The sequence below is a fragment of the Delphinapterus leucas genome, chromosome 13 (assembly GCF_059928025.1).
Source record: "Delphinapterus leucas isolate spDelLeu-1000000601 "Yukka" chromosome 13, BTC_Dleu_Yukka2, whole genome shotgun sequence".
NCBI lineage: Eukaryota > Metazoa > Chordata > Mammalia > Artiodactyla > Monodontidae > Delphinapterus > Delphinapterus leucas.
In genome coordinates this window covers 47,891,302-47,913,944 of record NC_143141.1, presented here as the reverse complement: position 1 = coordinate 47,913,944, position 22,643 = coordinate 47,891,302, and the positions used below count along the sequence as shown (strand labels likewise).

Genomic DNA, 22,643 nt, shown 5'->3' with positions numbered 1-22,643 from the left:
CTGTGCTGTGAGGTGCTCTAGGGAGAGGTATATGTGGCTAGGAGCCACGGAGGAAGAACTCATGAGAAATGCAGGCAGGAAGTGAATGCTGCCAACAACCACTAGTTGAATGAGCTCGGAAGGGGATTCTTCCCAGTCAAGCCTTGAGACAACTGCAGATTGTGAAAGACCCAAAGCCTGAGGACCCAACTAAGACGTACTTTGATTCAGACCCAGAGAAGCTGTGAAATAATAAATGTTTGTTGTTTTAGGCTGCTGCGTTTTAGGACAATTTGTCACGTGGCAACAGATAACTCATAGGATTCCTTATGCTTTTTGTGTAACAGATAATAATGCATGAGCTCAGGAAAGACTGATTGCTTTGGTTGTAAGCCTGGTTTGAATCTGAGGCTGAAAAACATCCTGAAACATGAAATGAACAAACCTGTAGACTTTAAACAGGCTGTTCTTTGCTGAAAGGTATTCATGTCCCCCAGTGAAGGTAGAAAATCTTAATTCAAAATTCAGAAAATAATAAAGAACCTGTAATATTTAATGTTGTCACCTTTATGTTTTAAATGAGTTTATAGTAATACATGCAAAAAGTATATTTATTCTGCACCAAAAAACGAAAAAAAAAACAAAACCAAAAAAACAACTCCTTTCCAAGCTAGGATTGAAATGGAGTCCTTGGCTGTGGCATGAACCATAATAATTACCCATGTCCATGCCTCGGGGGGAAGACTGCAGTGATCTAGTTTTTAAAGCTTCAGTGATTTGGTCCAGACTTTTAGCAAACAACCAGCACTAGGTGTGAACTGTTTTGTCAATAAAGCTTCAAGACATTAGAACTGTCTGGTTTTTTGTTTCTGAGTCATTAATGCTATTATAATCACAGAATACACCTGCATTCTTCTCAGGGCAGATTTTAACTTGCTCTGGTATGTTTTCCTGATAAAAATGCTATTTGAAAGTCAAAGAAGAGTTCCTATCAATAGAAATAGTTTAAATGCCACGCACGTATCAGTCAAGAACCATATAGCGACCGCACTTCCAAGGCTTGTAGCCTAGACAAAGTGCACTCTCTCTACCTCTCTTTTTCTCTTTCTCATTCTTTTAAAATTATTTTGAATGAGAGCTGGAAGGGACAGCTCTTAATTTTGACAGCTGAGGCCCAGAGAGGTTAACTGGTTTAATACAGTCAGAGTCACTTAGGGGAAGATTCAGATGGGAACCTTTTTCTCTTGCTGAGTTTCATGGAGTTTCTGCCACTTTTTGCTGCCAAAGACTACTTTCTGGATCCCCCTGAGCATTCAAGCATAAAAACATTCCACTACAGAAGAAAATTCTATTAATTAATAAGGGAAATATCTGTGCATTACAGCTGTAACTGTTACAATGGAATTTATATTGGAGAAACTGAGTGTCTAATCAGAGGAGAAGAATATCTTTTTGAAAAAAAAAAAGAAAAAACCCACCACATTGCAGATCTAATTCTATCCAAAGTATACCACACTGCTAACTGCAGAAAATAGAGAATGAAGAATCACTAGACATATCAGCTTCTTGGTGGGCAGCACAAATTGTCAGCTACTGGAAGACAGGCTCTGAATATACCAACAGAATCTGGGAGCTTGTTAGAAATGTGAACCTTGGGTCTCACCCAACACCTACTGAATCAGAATCTTCATCTTAATAGGATCCCCAAGGAATTCACATGTTCAGTAAAGTTTGAGAATCATTGGTCTATCACACATAGCATATAGAAGATCCTCAAAAACATATTAGAGAATGGAATCCCAAATTTAAAGAATCCCTCAGACAATTTTATAAAAGCAGAAAAACTGATTTATTCAGGTGTCACCTTTTCTTTTTTTCTTCATCAGTCCTTTGAGGAAAATATGTACTTATACACATATACACAGGTAGAAAATGGTCACTGTAATACTATTTTACAAGATACTTCAGCAGAACCTGTTTTTGATTAGAATAGTCTTATGCTTGCTCATGTCCTCTACTCTATCTTGCTCTCTTTTTCTCTCTCTTCCAGTTCCATTCTACATCTCTTTTTCTGCCTCTCATTCCTCTTACAACTGCTCTTGTCTCCCAGAGTAAGAGGAGGTCCCTGGAAGAGAAGGATATAGCTCAACTGTTTGCTCTGTTTTGCTTTTTTTCTCCATAAATGTATGAATACATTCCTGGCCTCTACCCTCACAGGTGTTCACTGCATGCTTGCTTTTTCCTTAGATGATTGATTTTCATACTGAGTGGTGTGTGGTGATGGTAGATGGTGTTGGGGGTAAAGTATCACTGTTATTTGAGTCACTCAGCAGAAGAGCCAGGGAAATTCTCATAACTGGCTTCACTGTTTCATCTTAAGAATACGTGGTATATATATATATAGTTACCCCTCTTATCTTTGGTTTCGCTTTCCGAAGTTTCAGTTACCCATATGGTCAACCATGGTCTAAAAATATTATATGAAAAATTCCAGAAATAATTCATATGTTTTAGATTGCCTGCTCTTCTGAATAGTGTGGTGAAATGCCTTGCCATCCCACTCCGTCCTGCCGATGACGTGAATCATCCCTTTGTCTAGCATAGCCTGCCCATCAACCGATTAGTAGCATCTTGCTTATCAGATCCACTGTTTTGGATATCGCAGTGCTTGTGTTCAAGTAACCCTTACTTCACTTAATACTGGTCTCAAAGCTCAAGAGTAGTGATGCTGGCAACTAGGGTATGCTACAGAGAAACCGTAAAGTGCTTCCTTTAAGTGAAAAGGTGGAAGTTCTCGACTTAATAAGGAAAGAAAAAAATTTTGTATGCTGAGGTTGCTAAGATCTACAGTAAGAATGAATCTTCTAAATGTGAAATCGTGAAAAAAGGAAAAAGAAATTCATGCTAGTTTTGCTGCCAAACTCAAACTGTAAAAGTTATGGACAGTGCATGATAAGTGCTTAGTTAAGATGGAAAAGGCATTAAATTTGTACAATAAGATATTTTGAGAGAGAGAGAGACCACATTCATATAACTTTTATTACAGTATATTGTTATAATTGTTCTATTTCATTATTAGATACTGTTGTTAATCTCTCACTGTGCCTAACTTATAAATTAAACTTTATCATAGGTATGTATGTATGGGAAAAAAATTGTATATATAGAGTTTGGTACTATTCATGGTTTCAGGCATCTGCTGGGGGTCTTGGAACATATCTCTCAAGGATAAGTGGGGACACTGTATTTAAAATCGATCAATGAGCAAGCAATACTTAAGTCATGAATTTTTAGCTACAGTAGTTACCCAGTTATGATCTCTGTAGTTAACTGTAACAGAGAAGAAAAAGTATTTCTTCTCCTTTAAGGGAAAGTGGTGTTTTCTTTTTTGCTGAGTAATAGAGTTGACATAACACTGATGTGTCATCTATTAGAATAATTTTAAGATGTAGCTCTCCAAATCAACTACAGAGGCTTGGTCTGACTTTGAATCTGCACCTGATTCTTCTTTTCCTAATTTGAGATTTATACTGAGGAATAGGCAGGCCAGTTGCTTGCGGTTACTTTTACCCCTTGTCAGGACCTCTATTTGATTTTTTAAGCTCTTGAGAAAATTCAAAACATCATTCATATTTAATCAAATAATTCATGCAGTCTTCCTTATTGATGTTGTCCTTATTCTCCCTTGTCATTATAAACTGTTCCCTTTAATACAAGACCAGAAACTGTGTATTTTACCAAGAAAAATACATACATTTTGTTATGGATTCATAATGCTTTGGGGAGTATGTAATTGTGCCTACTCCTGACTTTGATATTATAACCAGCTTTTCTAATAATTCTTTAAAACTCTGTTAGAACCCTAATACTGTTTGTGGCCAGGTTTTTACAATGACAACTAAATAGCCCAAGCTCTTTTTCTAATACAGTGATATTCTATTTGGGGTATTAACCATCAGTGATAGCTTGGTTTATTGGAAACTATTGCTCTGGCATGCTTAAACGATCCATTTTTCTGTTTAAATTGAAAAATCAGAGACGATTGTTTAGTTTACCTACAGTTGGACTCTAATTTACAATGGCTTTGCTATTAAACATTTTTTAAAATGAACTAATCACCAAATAATCTTTCCTGTTTTTTCAGAACTACCATTAGCTGTATAAATTGCACCACAATTAAATTTCCTTCTTTTATTTAGCTTCTTTTTATCATTAGCTTCCCCCCCCACCCCGCCCAATTACTAAAGAAAGGAGGTCTTGGAATCGAAGTTGAAAACAAAGCCCAGCATCTTTACCAGCTTGTGTGGAAGGACATTTTTCTCTGGCTACCTTCCTCCCTGGATTAGGGCTCTTCTGATGCGCCAAGTCGTGAACTAGTTTTACAAAAAGGGCCCACAGCTTTTACTGGGAAGTTTAATTAATCATGAATAACTGGAATTTTCTGCCTTGTTTGTTGAGTGACGTTTTATTCTTGGCTACATCCTGACTATATAATTTGCCAAAGTCTGAGGAATAAAAGAGCATGGAGATTCAATGTCAGTCCCAGATAAGTTATTTTCTAATCCACTCTATGATGGTCTATCTAAAAAGTTTATTTTGTTAAAAATTCAGTTGCCCAAGAACACAAAGGTAGGTCAGGATGGAATCCAGGTAAATCTCTAAGAAAGATTAGTCAAGACATGGTCAGGATGTTGCTGAAGTGTAAGGCAACAGAGTATTAGAGGTTACACCTTAACACTTTTATTTCTTTGTTGACTCTTTCTATATTCCATCCAATAATGTCTTTATTGATTAAATCATGTAGTAGCTGTCCAAGGTGCCCTTTCCCTTGTGATAGGTAAACACATGAATTTAGAAAGCAGTTCCCGGTGTTGATTTTACAAGAATAATAAGAGGGGGAACTGTGTTCCAAATCATTTTAGAAGCATTATCAGCTTTGATCAGTTTAATTTTTGTACATGTTACTTTCCTACCAAAAAATGGTGCATTGTTACATGTTTGTGCACATGCATGTATATGGGCATGAACTTGAGTGGGTATGTGTATGTGTGCATATGTGTGAGTGTAAATAGCTGGAATAAACTAAATCTAGGAAAGAAAGGGGGTATTTAGGCTGTGTGGGCAGGTTTCTAAGGTGTCTTTTAACAGCTTCTTTTGGAATGTCCTTTCCTTTTTTAGACGAGATATCTTCTGATATCACAAACTGCTCAGGACAGAACATGGATAAGGAGAGAAAACCATCTTACGTAACAGTATCTCTTTAGGCCTCAAATGATGAAAAGCAGTGATTAGGAAAAAAGCTTACTGGTGGGTTTCGAATGATGCCAAATACCTCAATCACTCATATATTTTAGGAGAATGATTAAAGTTGAACTAATTCTCTAAGAAGCTTCCTCAAATAAACAACAAATTTGAAGGATTCAACAACAGACTCTGAAAAACAGACTTATACTGCTCTTCATAATTTTGGTATATTTAAGCATATTGAGATACTTAGGTTTTTTAGTGAATAGTGAAAAAGTCAGCAACAATTTAATGGCATACTCATTTTGTGAATGTATGTATGAGAGGAGGGCTTTGCTGCAAAATAGTGAGATCTAACTAATCACTACTGAACAAAAATTCTTCCCTAATCCAGGTTGTGATAGACCTGGTCTCCAGGGTGGACACTGAATGGGAACCTCTGAGTTGTTTCCTGTTTTGGATTGTGTTCCACATTTCCACTCAAGGGAGTAGGATTAGATTCTCTGCAGCACACACAGCTGTTTAGAGTGCAAAACTTATTTCACTACAGTCTCTGGAGCTTTTTGAGATTTAACTATATGCATAAAGGCAGTTGCAATTTCCATCATGATTCTCCCTTTAGCTGGGCACACATAAAGCAATACACACAGCTTTTATGGTTGTCTCTAGTTCCATTGTCTACTTCACACTCATATTTCACATACAGTTAAGTACATAATACAAGCTAGCTATTAGCTCCCAAGGGGCCCTCAGTAATCTGTGTTCTTTCCTGGGCCCCTCGGACCCATGGATTTCTTTCTCACTTCTCTAGAAATTCAGTTCTTCCTACCTTGGGACCAGATCAGAACTGTGCTTCTTTAAGTCACCTACAACCAACTAAGTGATTTTCTTGGATTCTACACCTTTAGCATTTTAACAGAATAAAGTTAAAAAGGATAGTTTCATTCCTAGCCACAGCAATCAGTCAAGAAAAAGAAATAAAAGATATCCAAATTGGAAGGGAAGAGGTAAAACTGTCACTGTTTGCAGATGACATGATACTCTATATAGAGAACACTGAAGACTCCACACAAAAACTTTTAGAACTAATATATGAATTCAGCAAGGTAACAGGATACAAGATTAATATACATAAATCTGTTGCATTTCTTTACACTAACAATGAAATATCAGAAAGAGAAAGTAAAAAAAAATCCAGTTTAAAATCACATAAAAAAATATTTAGGAATAAACTTAACCAAGGAGGTGAAAGACCTATATGCTGAAAACCATATAAAACACTGATAAAGGAAATTGATGATGATTCAAAGAAATGGAAAGATAGCCCATGCTCCTGGATTGGAAGAATTAATATTGTTAAAGTGGCCATACTACCCAAAGCAATCTACAGATTTAATGTGATCCCTATCAAAATACTCATGACACTTAGAACTAGAATAAATAACCCTCAAATGTATATGGAACCACAAAAGATCCAGAATTGCCAAAGCAATTCTGAAGAAAAAGAACAAAGCTGGAAGCATAACCCTCCCAGACTTCAGGCAATACTACAAAGCTACCATAATCAAAACAGCATGGTATTGGCACAAAAACAGACATATGGATCAATGCAACAGAATAGAGAGCCCAGAAATAAACCCACACACCTACAGTCAATTCATCTATGACAAAGGAGGCAAGAATATACAATGGAGAAAAAGACAGTCTTTTCAACAAGTGGTGTTGGGAAAGCTGGATAGCTACATGTAAATCAATGAAATTAGAACACTCCCTTACACTATATACAAAAATAAACTCAAAATGGTTTAAAGACCTAAATATAAGACATGACACCATAAAACTTTTAGAAGAGAACATAGGCAAAACATTCTCTGACATAAATCGTAGCAATATTGTCTTAGATCACTCTCCCAAGGTGATAGAAATAAAAGCAAAAATAAACAAATGGGGACAAATCAAACTTAAAACCTTTTGCACAGCAAAGGAAACCATCAACAAAATAAAAAGACAAGCTACGGGATGGGAGAAAATATTTGCAAACAATGTGACAGGCAAGGGGTTAGTATCCAAAATATATAAACAACTCATTCAGCTCAATATAAAAAACAAACAAACAACCCAATAAAAAATGGGCAGAAGACCTAAACAGACATTTCTCCAAAGAAGACATACAGATGGCCAACAGGCACATGAAAAGATGCTCAACATCACTAATTATTAGAGAAATGAAAATCAGAATCACAATGAGATATCACCTCACACTGGTCAGAATGGCTATTAAAAAGTCTACAAATAATAAGTGCTGGAGACGGTGTGGAGAAAAGAGAACCCTCCTACACTGTTGGTGGGAATGTAAACTGGTGCAGCCACTATGGAAAACAGTATAGAGGTTCCTTAAAAAACTAAAAATAGAGCTATCACATGATCCAGCAATCCCACTCCTGAGCATATATCCAGAAAAGACAAAAACTAATTCGAAAAGATACATGCACCCTAATGTTCATAGCAGCACTATTTACAATAGCCAAGACATGGAAACAATCCAAGTGCACATCAACAGGTGATTGACTTAAGATGATGTGGTATATATATAATGGAATATTATTCAGTCATAAAAAAGAATGAAATATGCCATTTGCAGCAACATGGATGGACCTAGAGAATATGATACTAAGTGAAATAAGTCAGACAGAGAAAGACAAGTACTATATATCACTTACATGTGGAATCTAAAGAATAATACAAATGAATCTATATACAAAACAGAAACAGACTCACAGACATAGAAAATAAACTTACGGTTACCTAAGGAGAAATGGAGGGAGAGAAGGGATAAATTCAGAGTATGGGATTAACAGATACGAACTACTATATATAAAATAGATAAGCAAAAAGGATTTACTGCATAGCACAGGGAACTATATTCAATAACTTGTAATAACTTATAATGGAAAATAATCTGGAAAAAATATATAACTGAATCACTTTGCTGTACTCTTGAAAATAACATAATATTATAAGTCAATTTTACTTCAATTAAAACAACTACATAACAACAACTACGAAAAAGATAGTTTCTGGCTTGCAGTCAAGGGAAAGAACCAAGATGGATTGCTCTGATCCCTTCTTCCTTTCTTGCTCTTATTTTATAGAGCTTCACCCAGTGTCTTGATTTTCTTCACAGTATTAGAGAGCTTACATAAATATTTTCCAGGCTTGTGATTATTTGACTTCAAATATCATAAATATTAACATTTCCCCGACCCAACTGTATTTTCATTATTCACCATGAGATTTCTGAGGAAGGATATATTTGATATAGAGATGCATTCACTGGTTAAATGTCTTGTCAGAAAGTTAAAAGAATTCTAGTATTTCTAATTACTAGTCTTGCTTTAGGAATAACAGCAACTTATTTATTCACCAGTGTTTGTTATAAACCTAACAATCCACAATATAAAGAATAGACTTCATAGTTCCTTCTTTCAAGTGGCTTAAGCTTAAGATGGGAACTAGATATTTAAGACCTCCATTATTGTTTTTTATCTACTTTTTTTTTCACATCTTTTTTGGAGCGTAATTGCTTTACAATGTTGTGTTAGATTCTGCTGTACAATAAGTTGAATCAGCTGTATGTATACATATATCCCCAAATCCCCACCCTCTTGAGCCTCCCTCCCACCCTCCATTATTAATAAGAAGTTTGATACATATAGAGTTGGGAAATACACCTTATACACATATGGTACATAATTGCTCATTTTCAAGGATGGTTTTAGAAGTCAAGTAAACTTTAAGCCTGAATTCTCTGATGATTAAAAACCATTCATTTATTCAAACACGCACACACAGACATGAAACATTTGCTTTCTGCCTTTTCAATAATAAGTAAAATGGGACACAGTTTGGGAAGATACTGAGACAGGGCTGGAGGAACACATTAGTATTTTGTTGGGGAGAATTACTGAGGATGGAGTACTAGTCATAGATGTTTGCTCTGCAGTGCTTCAGCATCACATGTACTATCAAATTTTGTCTTCCTCCACGTACCCCTATCCCTTACCTCATTAGCATTCCTATCAGCAGCACCCTGCTTCTGGGGGACTCTCCTGGGAAACCACTCTTGGGTAGAAGGAACATGGACATAAAGCTTTTCGCTTTTTCTGCTTGGCTATAAGATGGTTACTTCCCTCGCTCTTCGGATCTTAATTTCCTCATCAGACCTCTCAACTTCCCCTCATCATTCTCTTCTAAATGTTCCATTCCAGGGAGGAACCAGGCTTTTGTTCCACATTTCTGGGGACATGTTCTTTTTTCTGTCTAAATGTGGATTTTAATAAATTGTAAGCATACCTGTATCACATATTGGTTTTGCTACTACTTTTGGCAATTCATTATGTACTTCCTGTGATGTCCCGTGTGTTAACTTTCCTGAGCTATATATTTTGCTTCTTTTATTGTTATTTTATAATTCATGGGTTAATGATGGTCAGTTCCCTGAGGACAATGGCCACTCCTTCCTTCTACTTTTATTCTATCAAAGTGCCTTACAACAGAAAGTGGTTCTTAAAATTTGATTGGATTTTATTGAACATTAACTGAATGGTTTTGCATTTTGTTTGATCAGTTTTGCTTGTGATATTGCCTGGTTACCCTTGACTAGTATGGATGTACAATTATTTCAAAGGTAGTTCAAGTTAGTTGAGTTGAGTTAGCCGAATATCTCAAGTTTTTAAGTCACTTCGTACACATTTACATAACATTGATTCATTCTCTGTCCCTCCTTTTAATTTGAAAAGGTTATTTGAAATTGACAGCAATAAGCTGTTCATGCTGCTGCCAGTATCCTGGCACTCAGCCTTCGTTTCATGTCATTCCTTCACTTCATCTTTATTAAATGTTTACAAATCATTTAGGTTCAAGCTACAAGCCTGCAATTGTGGCTAAATGCTTGCAATGACAGCTGTTTTCTTCTGCCAATATTTGAATGCAGTTTTCTTGATCAGTTTTATTTTTGAGTGTGCAATTTGCAGTTACCTCCTGGAAAAAGAAGCATGGTAATGAATTTCAGATGTGGCATGAATTACTTATTTGTACCTTCGTGCAAAATCAAACACATTTGGGGCAAATTTTGTTTACTCTTTGGTTTCAAAGAATAAAATTGTGCCAATAATTCAACAAGTGCAAAGGCAATCCTTACAAATGGGGCAATTTGTTGATTTCAGAGACTATAGTTTGAAATTTTCTGCTGGAGAAAGAAATAATGAGTCAGTACCAGTGCACATTCCTGAAGTTACCCAGGCTTGCAATTCTAGTCTAATCTGCTTCTTTTTGCTTCTATGGGGAGAGGAAAGTTCATTCTACAGATTGCGTTAACTAGCTTTAACAAGAGTCTTCTTGTCTTTGATGGGAAGTAAATCTGTGATAAAGTTTAAATTGAACAGAAGATACTTATGTGAATACTCTTCTAATATTTGATGATATTCACAGAATCTAAAGGAGATGTCAGCTGTGCATCAGATATTGAAAGGATCTCCTATCACTTTGGTAACCAAAACACACTTTAAGGCCAAAATCAGAATCAACCTCCTCCTCTTTCACAACTCTACATGAACTGAACCTCCAAACAACAATGTTTGTGCCTTGAGTATAAGGGGGATGCCTATAGAAGGTAGGGGTATCACAGCACCAATCCTTACCATAGCCAAAACATAACTGCAAGTTTCACTTACTGACAATTTAAGGGCAGTTACAGCATTTTACACTTGCAGGTTTTATAGACAGGTGCAAGATCTCTTGTTTTCTGGTTAAAATGTCCCCTTTTCCTCTAGATTGCACATATGTGTCCTTGGTTTGGGGATATAGTCCTAACCAGAACTCATGGCCAATAATATTTAGGGATCAGAGCACTGGTGATGACAACAAGAAAGGTGAGAGAAATGAAATGGAAATATTTTTCTGTCCTATAAGTAGAATGTATATTTTAGATGTTTTCTCTTCATTACTTCCCATATCCCACGTAAAGTATTCTGACCTTGCCCTCTCGTTTTTATAACTGAATGCAGCTTCCTGAAGTTAAGATTAAGTTAGGCCATTGGTTCTCACACTTCAGCAGGGATCAAAATTATAGAATTGTTAAAACACAAATTGCTGAGCCCCATCCCCAGAGTTTCCAATTCAGTAGGTCTGATGGGGCCCAAGATTTTGCATTTCTAATAAGTTACAGGATAATGCTAATGTTTCTGATCTGGGGACCACACTTTGAAAATCATTGAGTTAAACAGTTATACAACTTAGTCTTCTGTTGCAGAAGAGTGATCATATTGACCTCTTCCATCCTTCCACCTCAAATAATTGTCACTCAATTTTTATGAAGGAATTTTAAAGAATTTTCTGACTATGCATGAATCAGATATACATATTATCTATAAAATGTATATTAAAAATGAGTCTTAAATTAACCGAAATTTTATGACTACAGTGTTTGGAAAAGTAAATTATGAAACAATGCTAGATTTTTCAGGAGGAAATCAATGCAATTACACTGCATCAGCTTATTTTAAAAGTAATTAAGTTTTCCCTATAAACTCAACTCCTATCCATTTATATGGCCTTAGAGAATTTTCAGATACTCAAAGGTAATTAACAAGTAAACACAATGAACTATTAGTAAGTTAATACCCATTTTACTTTGTGCTTGAAATATTTCTTTTCTGTTAATATCATAATTTACTCAATTATAGTCTTCCTTTTGCAAAATATCTATTTTCTGAGATCAAAGCTCTTCGCTGGGCTGTATAATTACATGTAACAAAAATTAGGCGTTTCCTCACAAAACTAACAGGAGAAAACAGAGACCCTAATGACATTAGTGAGGATCAGCAAAAGGTTAGTGTTTGAAAGTTGTTTGGTAATGACAATGCCAAGTATGCTAAGCTACTTGATTACACTATAGTTTATAAATCCCCTTTTGGATATGTGATCATTTAAGTTTCAAATGAAAGAAGCCGAAGAGAGACATCCCTAGCATCTGAGAATCTGTACATGTTAGTTCAAGTTTCTCTTTTTTAAAGTAGATGTATAGATAATAACATTTTTCCTTTTCAAAATAGTATTTTAGTTATCCTTATGTTTATAAAGAAACGTGAGGAGGATAATTGATGGTCCCCAAGAGCTTAGAGCTTTTTAACCCTGAGTGTAATTTTTTCATTCCTTTAGGCTCTCCAAAAGGCAACAGTTTTTTCTTTTTAGCTTTTTAGTTGCTCCTGTGTCATAGGTAATAATAATACGAATCAAATAAAATAATTGAAAATACAATTGAAAATTGAAAAAAAAATTTTTGGCAAATAAAACTTTATAATTGAAGTATGGTATTTAATTTAGCTGAGTGGTAAAATTTTTCCCAGTGGAAATGAGGAAAGATGAGCTAACTATGGTATGACATGTATCTAAGTATGTAGGTGCTAATGTATAGGTATCCTACACATGCAATCTAGAACAATGTGGAAACTGACAAACTGGCGGGATCCTGATAACTGCAAAGAAAGGCTCTGTCCAGGTACATAAAGATCAATGAAACATGGTTTTTCAAAGTTCAAAACAAATTGAAAAAACAGTTTTACTGGACAAACAATGCCTTAACCTGAAAAAGTGGCTCTAACATTCGTTTTTTCACTGTTGGCTGTGATGTGCAGGACATTTGGTTATTGGGGGTTTGCTAGGGTGATGCACAATGCCATTTCCCCAGGACTGAGGCATTTCCAGCGATGTGGGACATTAAGTTTTCAAACCAGGAAAATCTTGGGTAGACAGGGATGGTTGGAAACTCTAGAGTATGCTTTCACATCTCTCAGTTATACCTTATATAACACAAGCCAGGTATTTCACTCTGGAATAGGCTCCACAATCAGCTTCATTAGACGTTTGTATCAAGTTCATTTTTTGATGGTATGGTTTCTTTAGCAAGTTAGTAATGATACTTGTAAAACCTGCATGAGGTTAGTAATGACTTAATTGCCAGCTATGCAAAATATTCTACATTTAATTTTTTGAAAGTTCAATTAAGTGAACAAATTCCTTTGAATTGGGCAATTGATGCTTTCTCTTATTTGCCAGTTCCCAAATGATATTTTTTTCCTACAAGAATGGGGCTCTTGGAAACTTATATATGATAAAAAAAAATCTTTCTCAGCTTGAACTAGTGATTTCTAACTCCATATCCCTTGAAGAAGATAACATAGTGACTATGCACTAAAGATCCAACTTCCTTTTGGAGCAGATGAATATCTGTTGTCTTTGAGGTAGATAATATTTCATGGAGAAATGAATAATTTCTAAAACTTAATTTTTACATGACTCCAGGTATGTAACACTGAAATGATCTTCATGTAATGCGATAGCTGCCAAAGATGGGACCTGTCTTTGAAATTCTCAGTGTGAATGGCCTCCCCAGTATCACACTCAGTTGACAAAAATTACCTGAGAAAAACTGCTTACTGTGAATTGATATTTGGATGTTATATTTTAAACCCCTTGGTTTTGCACAAAATTGAAAAACTCTGGACAAATAGATGAATAAAATTTAAAGGATCATGTTTTCACTAAATGTTAAAACATGGAAAGCTGGTTAAAAATATATTTATAAAATAGAATACATTTATTTATTTATCTATTTATGGCTGTGCCGCACTGCATGTGGGATCTTAGTTTCCCGACCAGGGATTGAACCCACACTCCCTGCACCGGGAGCTGAGAGTCTTAAACACTGGACTGCCAGGGGAGTCCCTAAAATAGAATACATTTTAAAATATCTAGTGGTATTTAAATTAGGTGGCAACTGTGATTGGTAATAGTGCATTCAAAGGCACGACTGACTTTAACACTGAAACACAGTTCAGATTTCAGCCATTACATTAAAAATGTCGTCAGCTTTAAGTTATGTACTGATAAACTGTACCTGTTGAAAAATATATGTGGGAAAAAGAAATAATTGTAATACAAACACGACCCATCTACAGGCATTCATTTATTCTGATCCAGCAACCATGGTAAATATGTTTGGATTACTGGTCATAAGTATGCAACATTTAAAAGGGAGTGGAGATCTTTATTAAAACAGAAGGCTCCTCAAACTCCACAATGATGTCAGTAATGTAGGTCCTTGGAGCACATTATTGTTTCAAGCGGAGGTCCCCACACTTTCACATTGGTTATAAAATATTATTTTGTGCTGCTGGCCTGGAATGAGAATGTCATGCATCTGCAGGCAATCAGAAGAAACTGGACTGCATGTTTGATTGGCTCAATAATAAACGGGCACAAGTGTGACTTGACTTATGTTAGTCAGATTCCCTAGACAGATTATCCTGTTGTTATCATATGAAATAACCCCCTTTTTATCAACAATTAAGTAAATCCACATTTATGGGCACTTTGCAAAATTGTGAGGTGGGAAGAAATCCAACTTAAGCCTTAAGTAATCCAGAAAACTTTTAACCCTACTTTTAATGATACAGACCCCCAATCCCAAATTTTTGAAATTAGTTGAATTATGCAAAACAGTTTGGGTTGGAAATGCCCTGTGTGCACACAATCAATGAATATGTATTTAGCATCTACCATAAGCATTTAATAGTTTTAGCTTAAAATTAAAAAGAAATTCCCAAAGAAGTAAGGATTATAAATATTTTAAAAGTAACTTACTTTGTAAGATAGTCTAAATCTTTAAGAAAAATTAAATAGGATTTCATTTTTATTATTCACTTTTTATTATACAGTTTCTACTGTAACCAATGCATGCTGTAAATCCTGAATATGTTTTATTCTAGAAATTTTTCATTCGATTCTAGGCATTGTTCTTGCTTTCAACCACAACTGTCAATGGTGGACCATAAACTACTTTGACAGTTTCTGATAAACGATCCATTCATTTACCTGGGTTTTCTTCTCCTAAGTACCATTAAAACATACATCTGAAGTGTAAAAAATAATTCAGTATGTAAAAGTCAATACTTCAAAAATTTCAGTAAAACTTTTCAGTTTCAGGAAAAATACCACCAAACCTTCCAATATAATTATATATTTAAATAACACAATTAACAGTTGGTATTTTAAATAAATTCAAGGTATTTTTAAACCAGTATTCACTCAAATACACACACCATATATATTTTATATAAATATATATTTATTTGTAAATATCTATTTATTTATATATATAAATAACCTCATGAGGTTATCTCTTTGACATAATCCTTAAATTAAATATCTGAATATCAAGCAGATGCTGAAGCATTCGTCATCAATATTGGAATTCTGACTCATGACAGTAACACAAAACAGATGCTAATACGATAGGTTCTCTGAAAAGTGACACCATCACAGCATGGGTTAGCTCTTGATGTGGGATACTTAAAATTTGAACACAAAATATAAAATAATAAAAGTCAGAGCCTGATAGGTTTCCTTACTTCATTTATAAACCATTTAAAATCTACTGTATACAGAAGATAAAACTCAACACTGGTGAATAAGGGGCAGCATTCTAGAGGACCAGCAGTTGCTTCTTTCACTTAATGCAGCAGCTAGGTGACCCCAGTTGAACCCTTCAGTGTTGAGGGAGGAAGGTGCTCTTCCTCATTCAGGCAGGTAGAAGGTAAGAACTCCTGGGCCCCTTCCATTGGCCAGGGGGTACCAGGCACTTATGGTGTCTTATGGGGTTTACCCAGTCAGCCCCTGGTAGTGAAAAAGTAGTCTGGAGCTTCTATTGCCACACTAGGCAGATCTAAAAGGGTTTGCTAAGTAGGCAAAGAGGAAGAAAATCCCTTAGCACAGTCCAGTTAGTTAATATCCTACATGTCTTCAAAGCCCAAGATTCTTATCACTTTGCTAGCATGAGTCTACAGCTGTTTCTAGAATACACAGTGATGTGTACTCTTTGTGAAAATAAACAGAAAAACCCAAGCGGACAGTGCCATGGTGCAAGTGATATAAGCGAAATGTGCTCAAACGAGAGCTTAAAAATAGATATAAATGTGAGTGGGGGACACTCCCTCAAAGGTAATGAGAAGCAGAAGTCCCATTTCTTTATTCCTCTGTGAGGAAAACAAGTCAGTGGCAAGTTCAATAAAAAGAAAGTTTGAGACCTTAAAGGCGGACATTTGTGGAGTAGCTTGACAGCACAATTTCAAATTCCAAATGAATAATTTGCTTCTTTTGACAGCTGTGACTCTGGCCCCATCTGTCTGGGTTTGAACGCTGGCTCTGTACTCACCACCTGTGTGACCCCTAGTTCTCAAACTTGGCTGCACACTGGGACCACATGGGGAGCTTTAAAAAAATACTGATTCTTGGAACCCTCCCCCCAGAGACTGTTATTTAATTGGGCTGGGGTGTGGCTTGGACATGGAGAAGTTTTAAAGGCTCCCAAGTGACCCTAAAATATGTGCAGCTAAGGTTGAGAACCACTGATGACCTCTCTGAGACACAGTTCCTCATTTGCAAAATGATGATGGTACTGGCAGCAACTACCTTTTAGGACTATTGTGGTGATTGAATATGATAATGCAGGCAAAGCACTTAGCACAAAGTCTGGCGAGTGGGAAGCTCTCAGTAAATATGAGCTGTTGTCATCCTCACCACAGGTGCACCTGGGCAAGAGCTTTCTCATTAGCATTGAAAGTCATGCTTACCTTGGCACACGTTATGCTCACTCTGCTCATAGCCTGTTGCACACTGGATCCGGTGAGAAGGGTTGGAGGGAATGCGCTGAGGGTCAGCTGGGTTCCGCCGGATGACAAAGTTATTTCGGCCAGTCTGCACTTCAGCAGCAGCACTGGCGACAAAACCACCCCCAGGCACCGCTCCACTGGCTGCCATGCCACTGGCTGCTACACCCCCAGTGCCTGTACTAGAGGTCACAGCTGCATTTGTAGCTGCACCCACACCTTCAGCTGCTGGTGTTTCTTGCTGTGGTTGTTCATTGTTGACAATAATCTGAGCTGTTTTAGGAAGGCAGAGGTATCCTCCATAGTGGTTGACGCATTTCATTCCACCTTTGCAAGCGTCTGGGACAATGTCACATTCATCAATATCTGTGGTCAGTAATAAAATAAGTCAGGAATCTTCTTAGAGGGGAAACTCAACATGTAAATATATGCTTATGCCTTTTGGGTATAATACAGGCAGGACATGAAGGACATATGAGATGGAGAGCTACGTTCAGATGGGAAGTCTTTGAAAGTTGGCTCACCTTTGCACTGCTGTCTTACAGGATCCCACTCATATCCATCTGTGCATTGCTGTGAAGAAAACATCAAGATGGGGCCAGGAGACAGTTAATTGAGTATCCATTCTCTGAGAAGTCACTCTAAAAGCTTCATACTTATGGCAACAACCTTTGTGCTAGAGTCCTAGATAGATGATGAGATGGGTAGTTTACCATTCTGTAGCTATTTTAAAAAGACACATCTGTGCACTGGACCGCTTCAGGGATCCCTTCTCAATCACCAGCTGTCTCAACTCTTTTGTTGTATTTGCGTTGGGTCCAGTTACCCATAACCATCTTCTTGGAATTCCTTTCTCTCTGTCCCAATACTAATATTCTGCAATCTCTCTGACTGCTTTTTTGCTTTATTTGCCCCTTCTTCCACACTGTAAATTTTACCAAAAAAAAAAAAAATCAGCTGAGTTCTTTTCTTCAGCCCTTGACAATTTCCTCTCTCTCTCCAAATCCTCTTAGAGCATTCCAGACATGGCTTTCCTTATCATTCCTATTCAGTAGAGTCCTGAGCCTCCTTCTCACACCATGGCCTGCCTTCTAGCTTTAGTTCCTACGGGTCCTCTCTAGTTCACACACTGAAGGAACCATCTGTCAAGTACCTTCTCACACCAGGCACCACCCTAGTCCCTGGGAAAGCAAAGATGATTAATACCTTGTTCCTGTTCTCAAGCAGCTCACAGGCCTGAAGAGGAGACAGACAGGTAGATAAGTTGGAGTAAGATGTCAGGTGTCGTGACACAAGTCTACCTGTGGAAGGAATGATGGACCCTACCCAGGGCTGTGGGTGGACATGACAGGGTGGAAGGGAAGGCTTTATGGGCGAAGTTACAAGTGAATTGGGCCTTACAGGACTTTTTTCCAGAGAGAGATGGGGAGTCTAGGATGAGGGACCACGTAAGCAAAGGCGTAGAGTTGTTAAAGAAGGAAGGAGTTACAAGTATTCCTGGGTGGGTGGAGTGAGGTTAGAGAGGTAGGCAGGGCCAAACCTGGGAAGCCTTTCTTTGGGATAGACGGAAACTGAATTCTACCTTAAAGGTCAGTGAATCTCAAGCTCCAGTATGCTTAAGAATCATTCTGGTGCTTGTTAAAATGCAGATTCCTGGGCCCAACCAACGGTTCTGATTCTGTAGGTTTGGTTGGGGGCCTGGAATCTGAATTCCTAACAGGCATCTCAGGTGATTCTGCTACAAGTCATCTATGGGCTACTTCTTGAGAAATGCTGGTATAAGTGATGAGGCCTCTGAAGAAATTTTAAGCTCAAGAAAACATCTGATCAGATGCAGATTTGAGGAAGAGGCTTCAGGAAGGATTGAGCAAAAGTAGAGTAAACAAATAAATAAACTTAAATTCTTTTGTAAGAACCAAGTAAGTAAATAGTAAATTTACTTATATAGCTGAATGGAGACAGAGAGATGAGTTTAGGTATTTTACTGATTTCTGAGACTTAACAGGGTGAAAACTAAACTCACTTTATCTCCCAGACTAATTCTTTCTAGTTTCCCCAATACTGTCCAAGGCACTACCACCTTTCTCAGCACCCAGGATTACAACTTTAACATCAACTTTTCCAATTATTTTCCTTCAAGCTCTGCTGACTTTGTTTCCGCTTTTATCTCTCCCACGTTGGTGTAAGCCTTCCTGGCCTCATAAGTAGGCAAGTCTCCTTAGGTGGTCTCCATATCTCTACATGCTGCACACAAGCCTCCATGACAATCTTTCTTTGCTCTCTTGGTTACGTTGCCCCTCCATCTAAGGGCTCACAGTGGCCTGTAGACCTTTCATCTCCCACTATTGCCATCTCTAGGTTCTCCCCACTACCTAGCTTGTTGTCACCTCCTGGACTTGACTTGGCTGTTTTCACTTCTAGCCTTTGATTATGCCACTTTTTCTGATTCAGGTGCCTCTTCAGCCTTTCTAGAATAATCCAAAGTCATCACTTCCTTCAAGAACCAGCACAGAGTTCTACCTCCTTCAATATGCCAGTATGAACATTAATTACCTCCTTGCTTTTGTATTTCTTTAGCAACATGTATAATACTTTGTGCTTTTCAAAAGTATTTTCCCAAGGTAAATTCCCTAAGGTTAAGGTCTGAATTTTTTTAGTAAGCAAGTAAACTTAAATTCTTTTGATAGTGATGAGCATTGCTTATGCACACGGCAGATACTTGATGAGTGAATAACTGAATGGACCCTATCTTTAACATGAAAGAATATGAGGCTGTCTTGTGGATATGAACCCATCCTTCTGAAAAGTATCTTTCAAGCCAGGCAAAATGACAGTGCACTTGAATAAATCTGTATGCTAAATAGAGAAGACTTGCAGTTTGCTTTAGGTCTTCAGTTCCAGTACATTCAATATGGATCTACTATTAAACAAGCCTAGAGTGAATTTAGTTTCACCACTTACTGGCTGTGTAGTCTTAAGCAAGTTAGATACCTCTCTGATCTTCAGTTCCACTATCAGCAGAAGGAAGAGGATGTCACTTACCTCATACTTTGCTGTGAAGATGAAAGGAGACAGTGTCTCCACAGTGGAATTACTAAAAATATAGCTACATTTTGTCCTTTAGCCATGAACTAATAGGCATACACAATTCAAAAGAGAATAGCTCTAATCTTAGCACAAAAAGGGTGTCATATTTGGGAAACCTGTTATAATATGATGAACTCTAGTTAGTGGTCTTAAAACTACAGTGTTTACTCCGCAGGGAACTTTCTCTGCTAAAGATGAGTAAGATTTAGGTGATTAGCAATGGGCAGGGGGTACAAGATAAGCAATTGTAAAAGCAATAAAATCTTTTATTAGATGAATATAAAAGTGGGTAGCTAATTTAATTTTAGCTCCCTAAGAAGGTAGTAAGTTTAGCCTGAATAACAAAACAATTTCATTTGAAGATAAACAACACATGTATTCATTTATCTTGCTTTATTTATCTTCAGCAGAGGAAGCAACTACATTTACCATTAAGTTAACAAAATATTTATATTAAATCCCATTTGATTTATAGTTGATCTAAACAAGGAATATTTGCCAGATGAATACATTCTAGGGATAATATCAAAAAAGTGAGATAATGTTTATTATCAGTAATTGACATTAGCTCACTTTTAAGAGTTTTATTTTCAAAAATTTTTCACATTCTTTTGAGTGAGATTACTTAATTTTAAATTGGGAGCAAGCAGAAAAATATGTTTTTCATATTCTGATCCAGGACAAATGTCATTTGCCTCACAACACTGATTAAAGACTAGAAAACACAAAACAGAGGTGCAAACAAACTCACCAGAAGTGAGGTAAGCACTGCCCTCTGTTCTCACCATATCCATTCCTGGCAGTGGGAGGGGTTAGATGATATATTCAATATTGTATTAAACATTGGTTATATCCATACAATTAACTAATTAATCAAAATTACTTGGAAATATCAGATATGCTAATTAGAAAATGCAAAACCAAATTTCATACAATGCATTTTAAAACCATTTTGCCAAATATCACATCCTGGTAACACGTAAAGTCTATCTGAATGGCATTTATATGAGTTATCAGTTATACTGTAAATGAATAATAGCCTTTATGAAGTCAAGAAAGTCCACTTACATGAGAACATAAGTCACATGCACAAATGAGGTGATGGGCTTTTGTGATGTTTAACATTCCTATTTGACTTGTCTTACTCCTTGAGTTCTGGTTTCATCTGCATGTATACAGGAATTCAGGTTTTCCAATTACTTATACCCATTAATTTGTTTAATGTGTCAGAAACATGTAGCTTACTTTGGGTTTTGTTTTAAAGGGGTTTCCCTTTTTGGCCTTGCACAAATCCTTGCATTTTGGTCCCTGTCTCAAATGGTGATCTAACAGAACTTTTGTTGTTGTATTTTTAATATCTTCATTGGAGTATAATTGCTTCACAATGTTGTGTTGGTTTCTGCTGTACAACAAAGTGAATCAGCTATATGTATACATATCTCCTCATAACCCCTCCCTCTTGGACCTCCCTCCCACTCTCCCTATCCCACCCCTCTAGGTCGTCACAAAGCATCCAGCTGATCTCCCTGTGCTAAGCAGCAGCTTCCCACTAGCCATCCATTTTACATTTCGTAGTGTATATATGTCCATGCTACTCTCTCACTTCGCCCCAGCTCCTCCCTCGCCCCCCCCCACCAAGTCCGTTCTCTACGTCTGAGTCTTTATTCCTGCCCTGCCACTAGGTTCATCAGTACCGTTTTTCAGATCCCATATATATGTGTTAGCATACGGTATTTGTTTTTCTCCTTCTGACTTACTTCACTCTGTGTGACAGACTCTAGGTCCATCCACCTCGCTACACTAAGTGAAGTTTTGAAAGGACAGGCAATTTACAACGAATCTTAAACATGAAACTGGCTAACGTTTATTATCCACCACAGCGAACAGCCCACATAGACTGGCAGGAGTGGATAAAGTCTCCCTTGTGCCACAGAATCCCTATGAACCGCACTTATCTCAAATTCCATCACCCCTTACCGTGTACGTGATGGTTTCTTCGGTGTCCTGTGACTTGACCAACGCCAGAGTCAGCATAATTAGGAAAAGGGCTTTCACCATCGTGAATCTCAAAGAAAACACAGCACAAACCGATCCTTAGTATCTGCTGCGGGGGAAATAAAACTTTAGCTGTAAAGTAACAAGCAAGATAACGAAGGCGGAGGAGGCTGAGGCTCCATCATACCCAACTTCCAATTTACTTTCTCATCTCCCCTCCCCCTCCTCAACCTTCCCTTGGCCAAACGAGGCACCAAAGACTGTAAAACGGCTGCAGAATTACATTTCACTTTACTCTGTCCGGCTTCGCTGAAATATATACAAAAGATATACAGCGTGCATTTTATACTGCACCTACACAACAGGCTCGAGAAAGGGAGTGAAAGAGAAAGAGTACAGTGTCATTAATTTCAAAGGAGACGGTTCATTTTTTTCCGAGGGCTGAAGTAGGGCAGCAAATCTCATATTCCCTTGAACGTTAAGGCTTTCCCTATAAGCTCACCTCCAGCTAGTTAAGTTCCTTGCACAGCTCAGCAGAAAAACCTGTGAACAAATATGAATTACTTTGGCTTCAAACTTCTTCTTCTTTTTTTTTTTTTTTAAACAAAACAC

General features: G+C 37.1%; 1 protein-coding gene and 1 long non-coding RNA gene across 10 annotated transcripts in view; one reads left to right on the top strand and one right to left on the bottom strand.

The window, feature by feature from the left end:
- Positions 1 to 22,643, bottom strand: part of EFEMP1 (EGF-like fibulin extracellular matrix protein 1) — a 71,127-nt gene that overhangs the window by 47,498 nt on the left and 986 nt on the right. For 4 of the 9 annotated variants that reach the window (XR_016395436.1, XM_089923165.1, XM_089923166.1 and 1 more), the window contains exons 2-6: positions 22,534 to 22,574; positions 22,014 to 22,101; positions 18,156 to 18,185; positions 17,474 to 17,522; positions 16,914 to 17,315 (exon numbers count right to left, since the gene is read on the bottom strand). Coding sequence is in view for 8 of the 9 variants with exons in the window: in XM_089923165.1 (XP_089779291.1) it covers positions 16,914 to 17,315; positions 17,474 to 17,522; positions 18,156 to 18,185; positions 22,014 to 22,094 (562 nt within the window). In the remaining variant the exon portion in view is untranslated. Of the gene's footprint in view, positions 1 to 16,913; positions 17,316 to 17,473; positions 17,523 to 18,155; positions 18,186 to 22,013; positions 22,141 to 22,533; positions 22,575 to 22,643 lie in introns of all 9 variants that reach the window. The other 5 variants (XM_089923168.1, XM_089923169.1, XM_089923170.1 and 2 more) reach the window with 3 other exon arrangements.
- The window catches only part of LOC111186515 (uncharacterized), a 224,629-nt gene extending 201,986 nt beyond the window's left edge, over positions 1 to 22,643 (top strand). Inside the window, exon 4 of the long non-coding RNA XR_016395437.1 lies at positions 1 to 22,643. This exon is cut by the window's left edge and continues 9,965 nt beyond it. This is a non-coding gene — a long non-coding RNA (uncharacterized LOC111186515).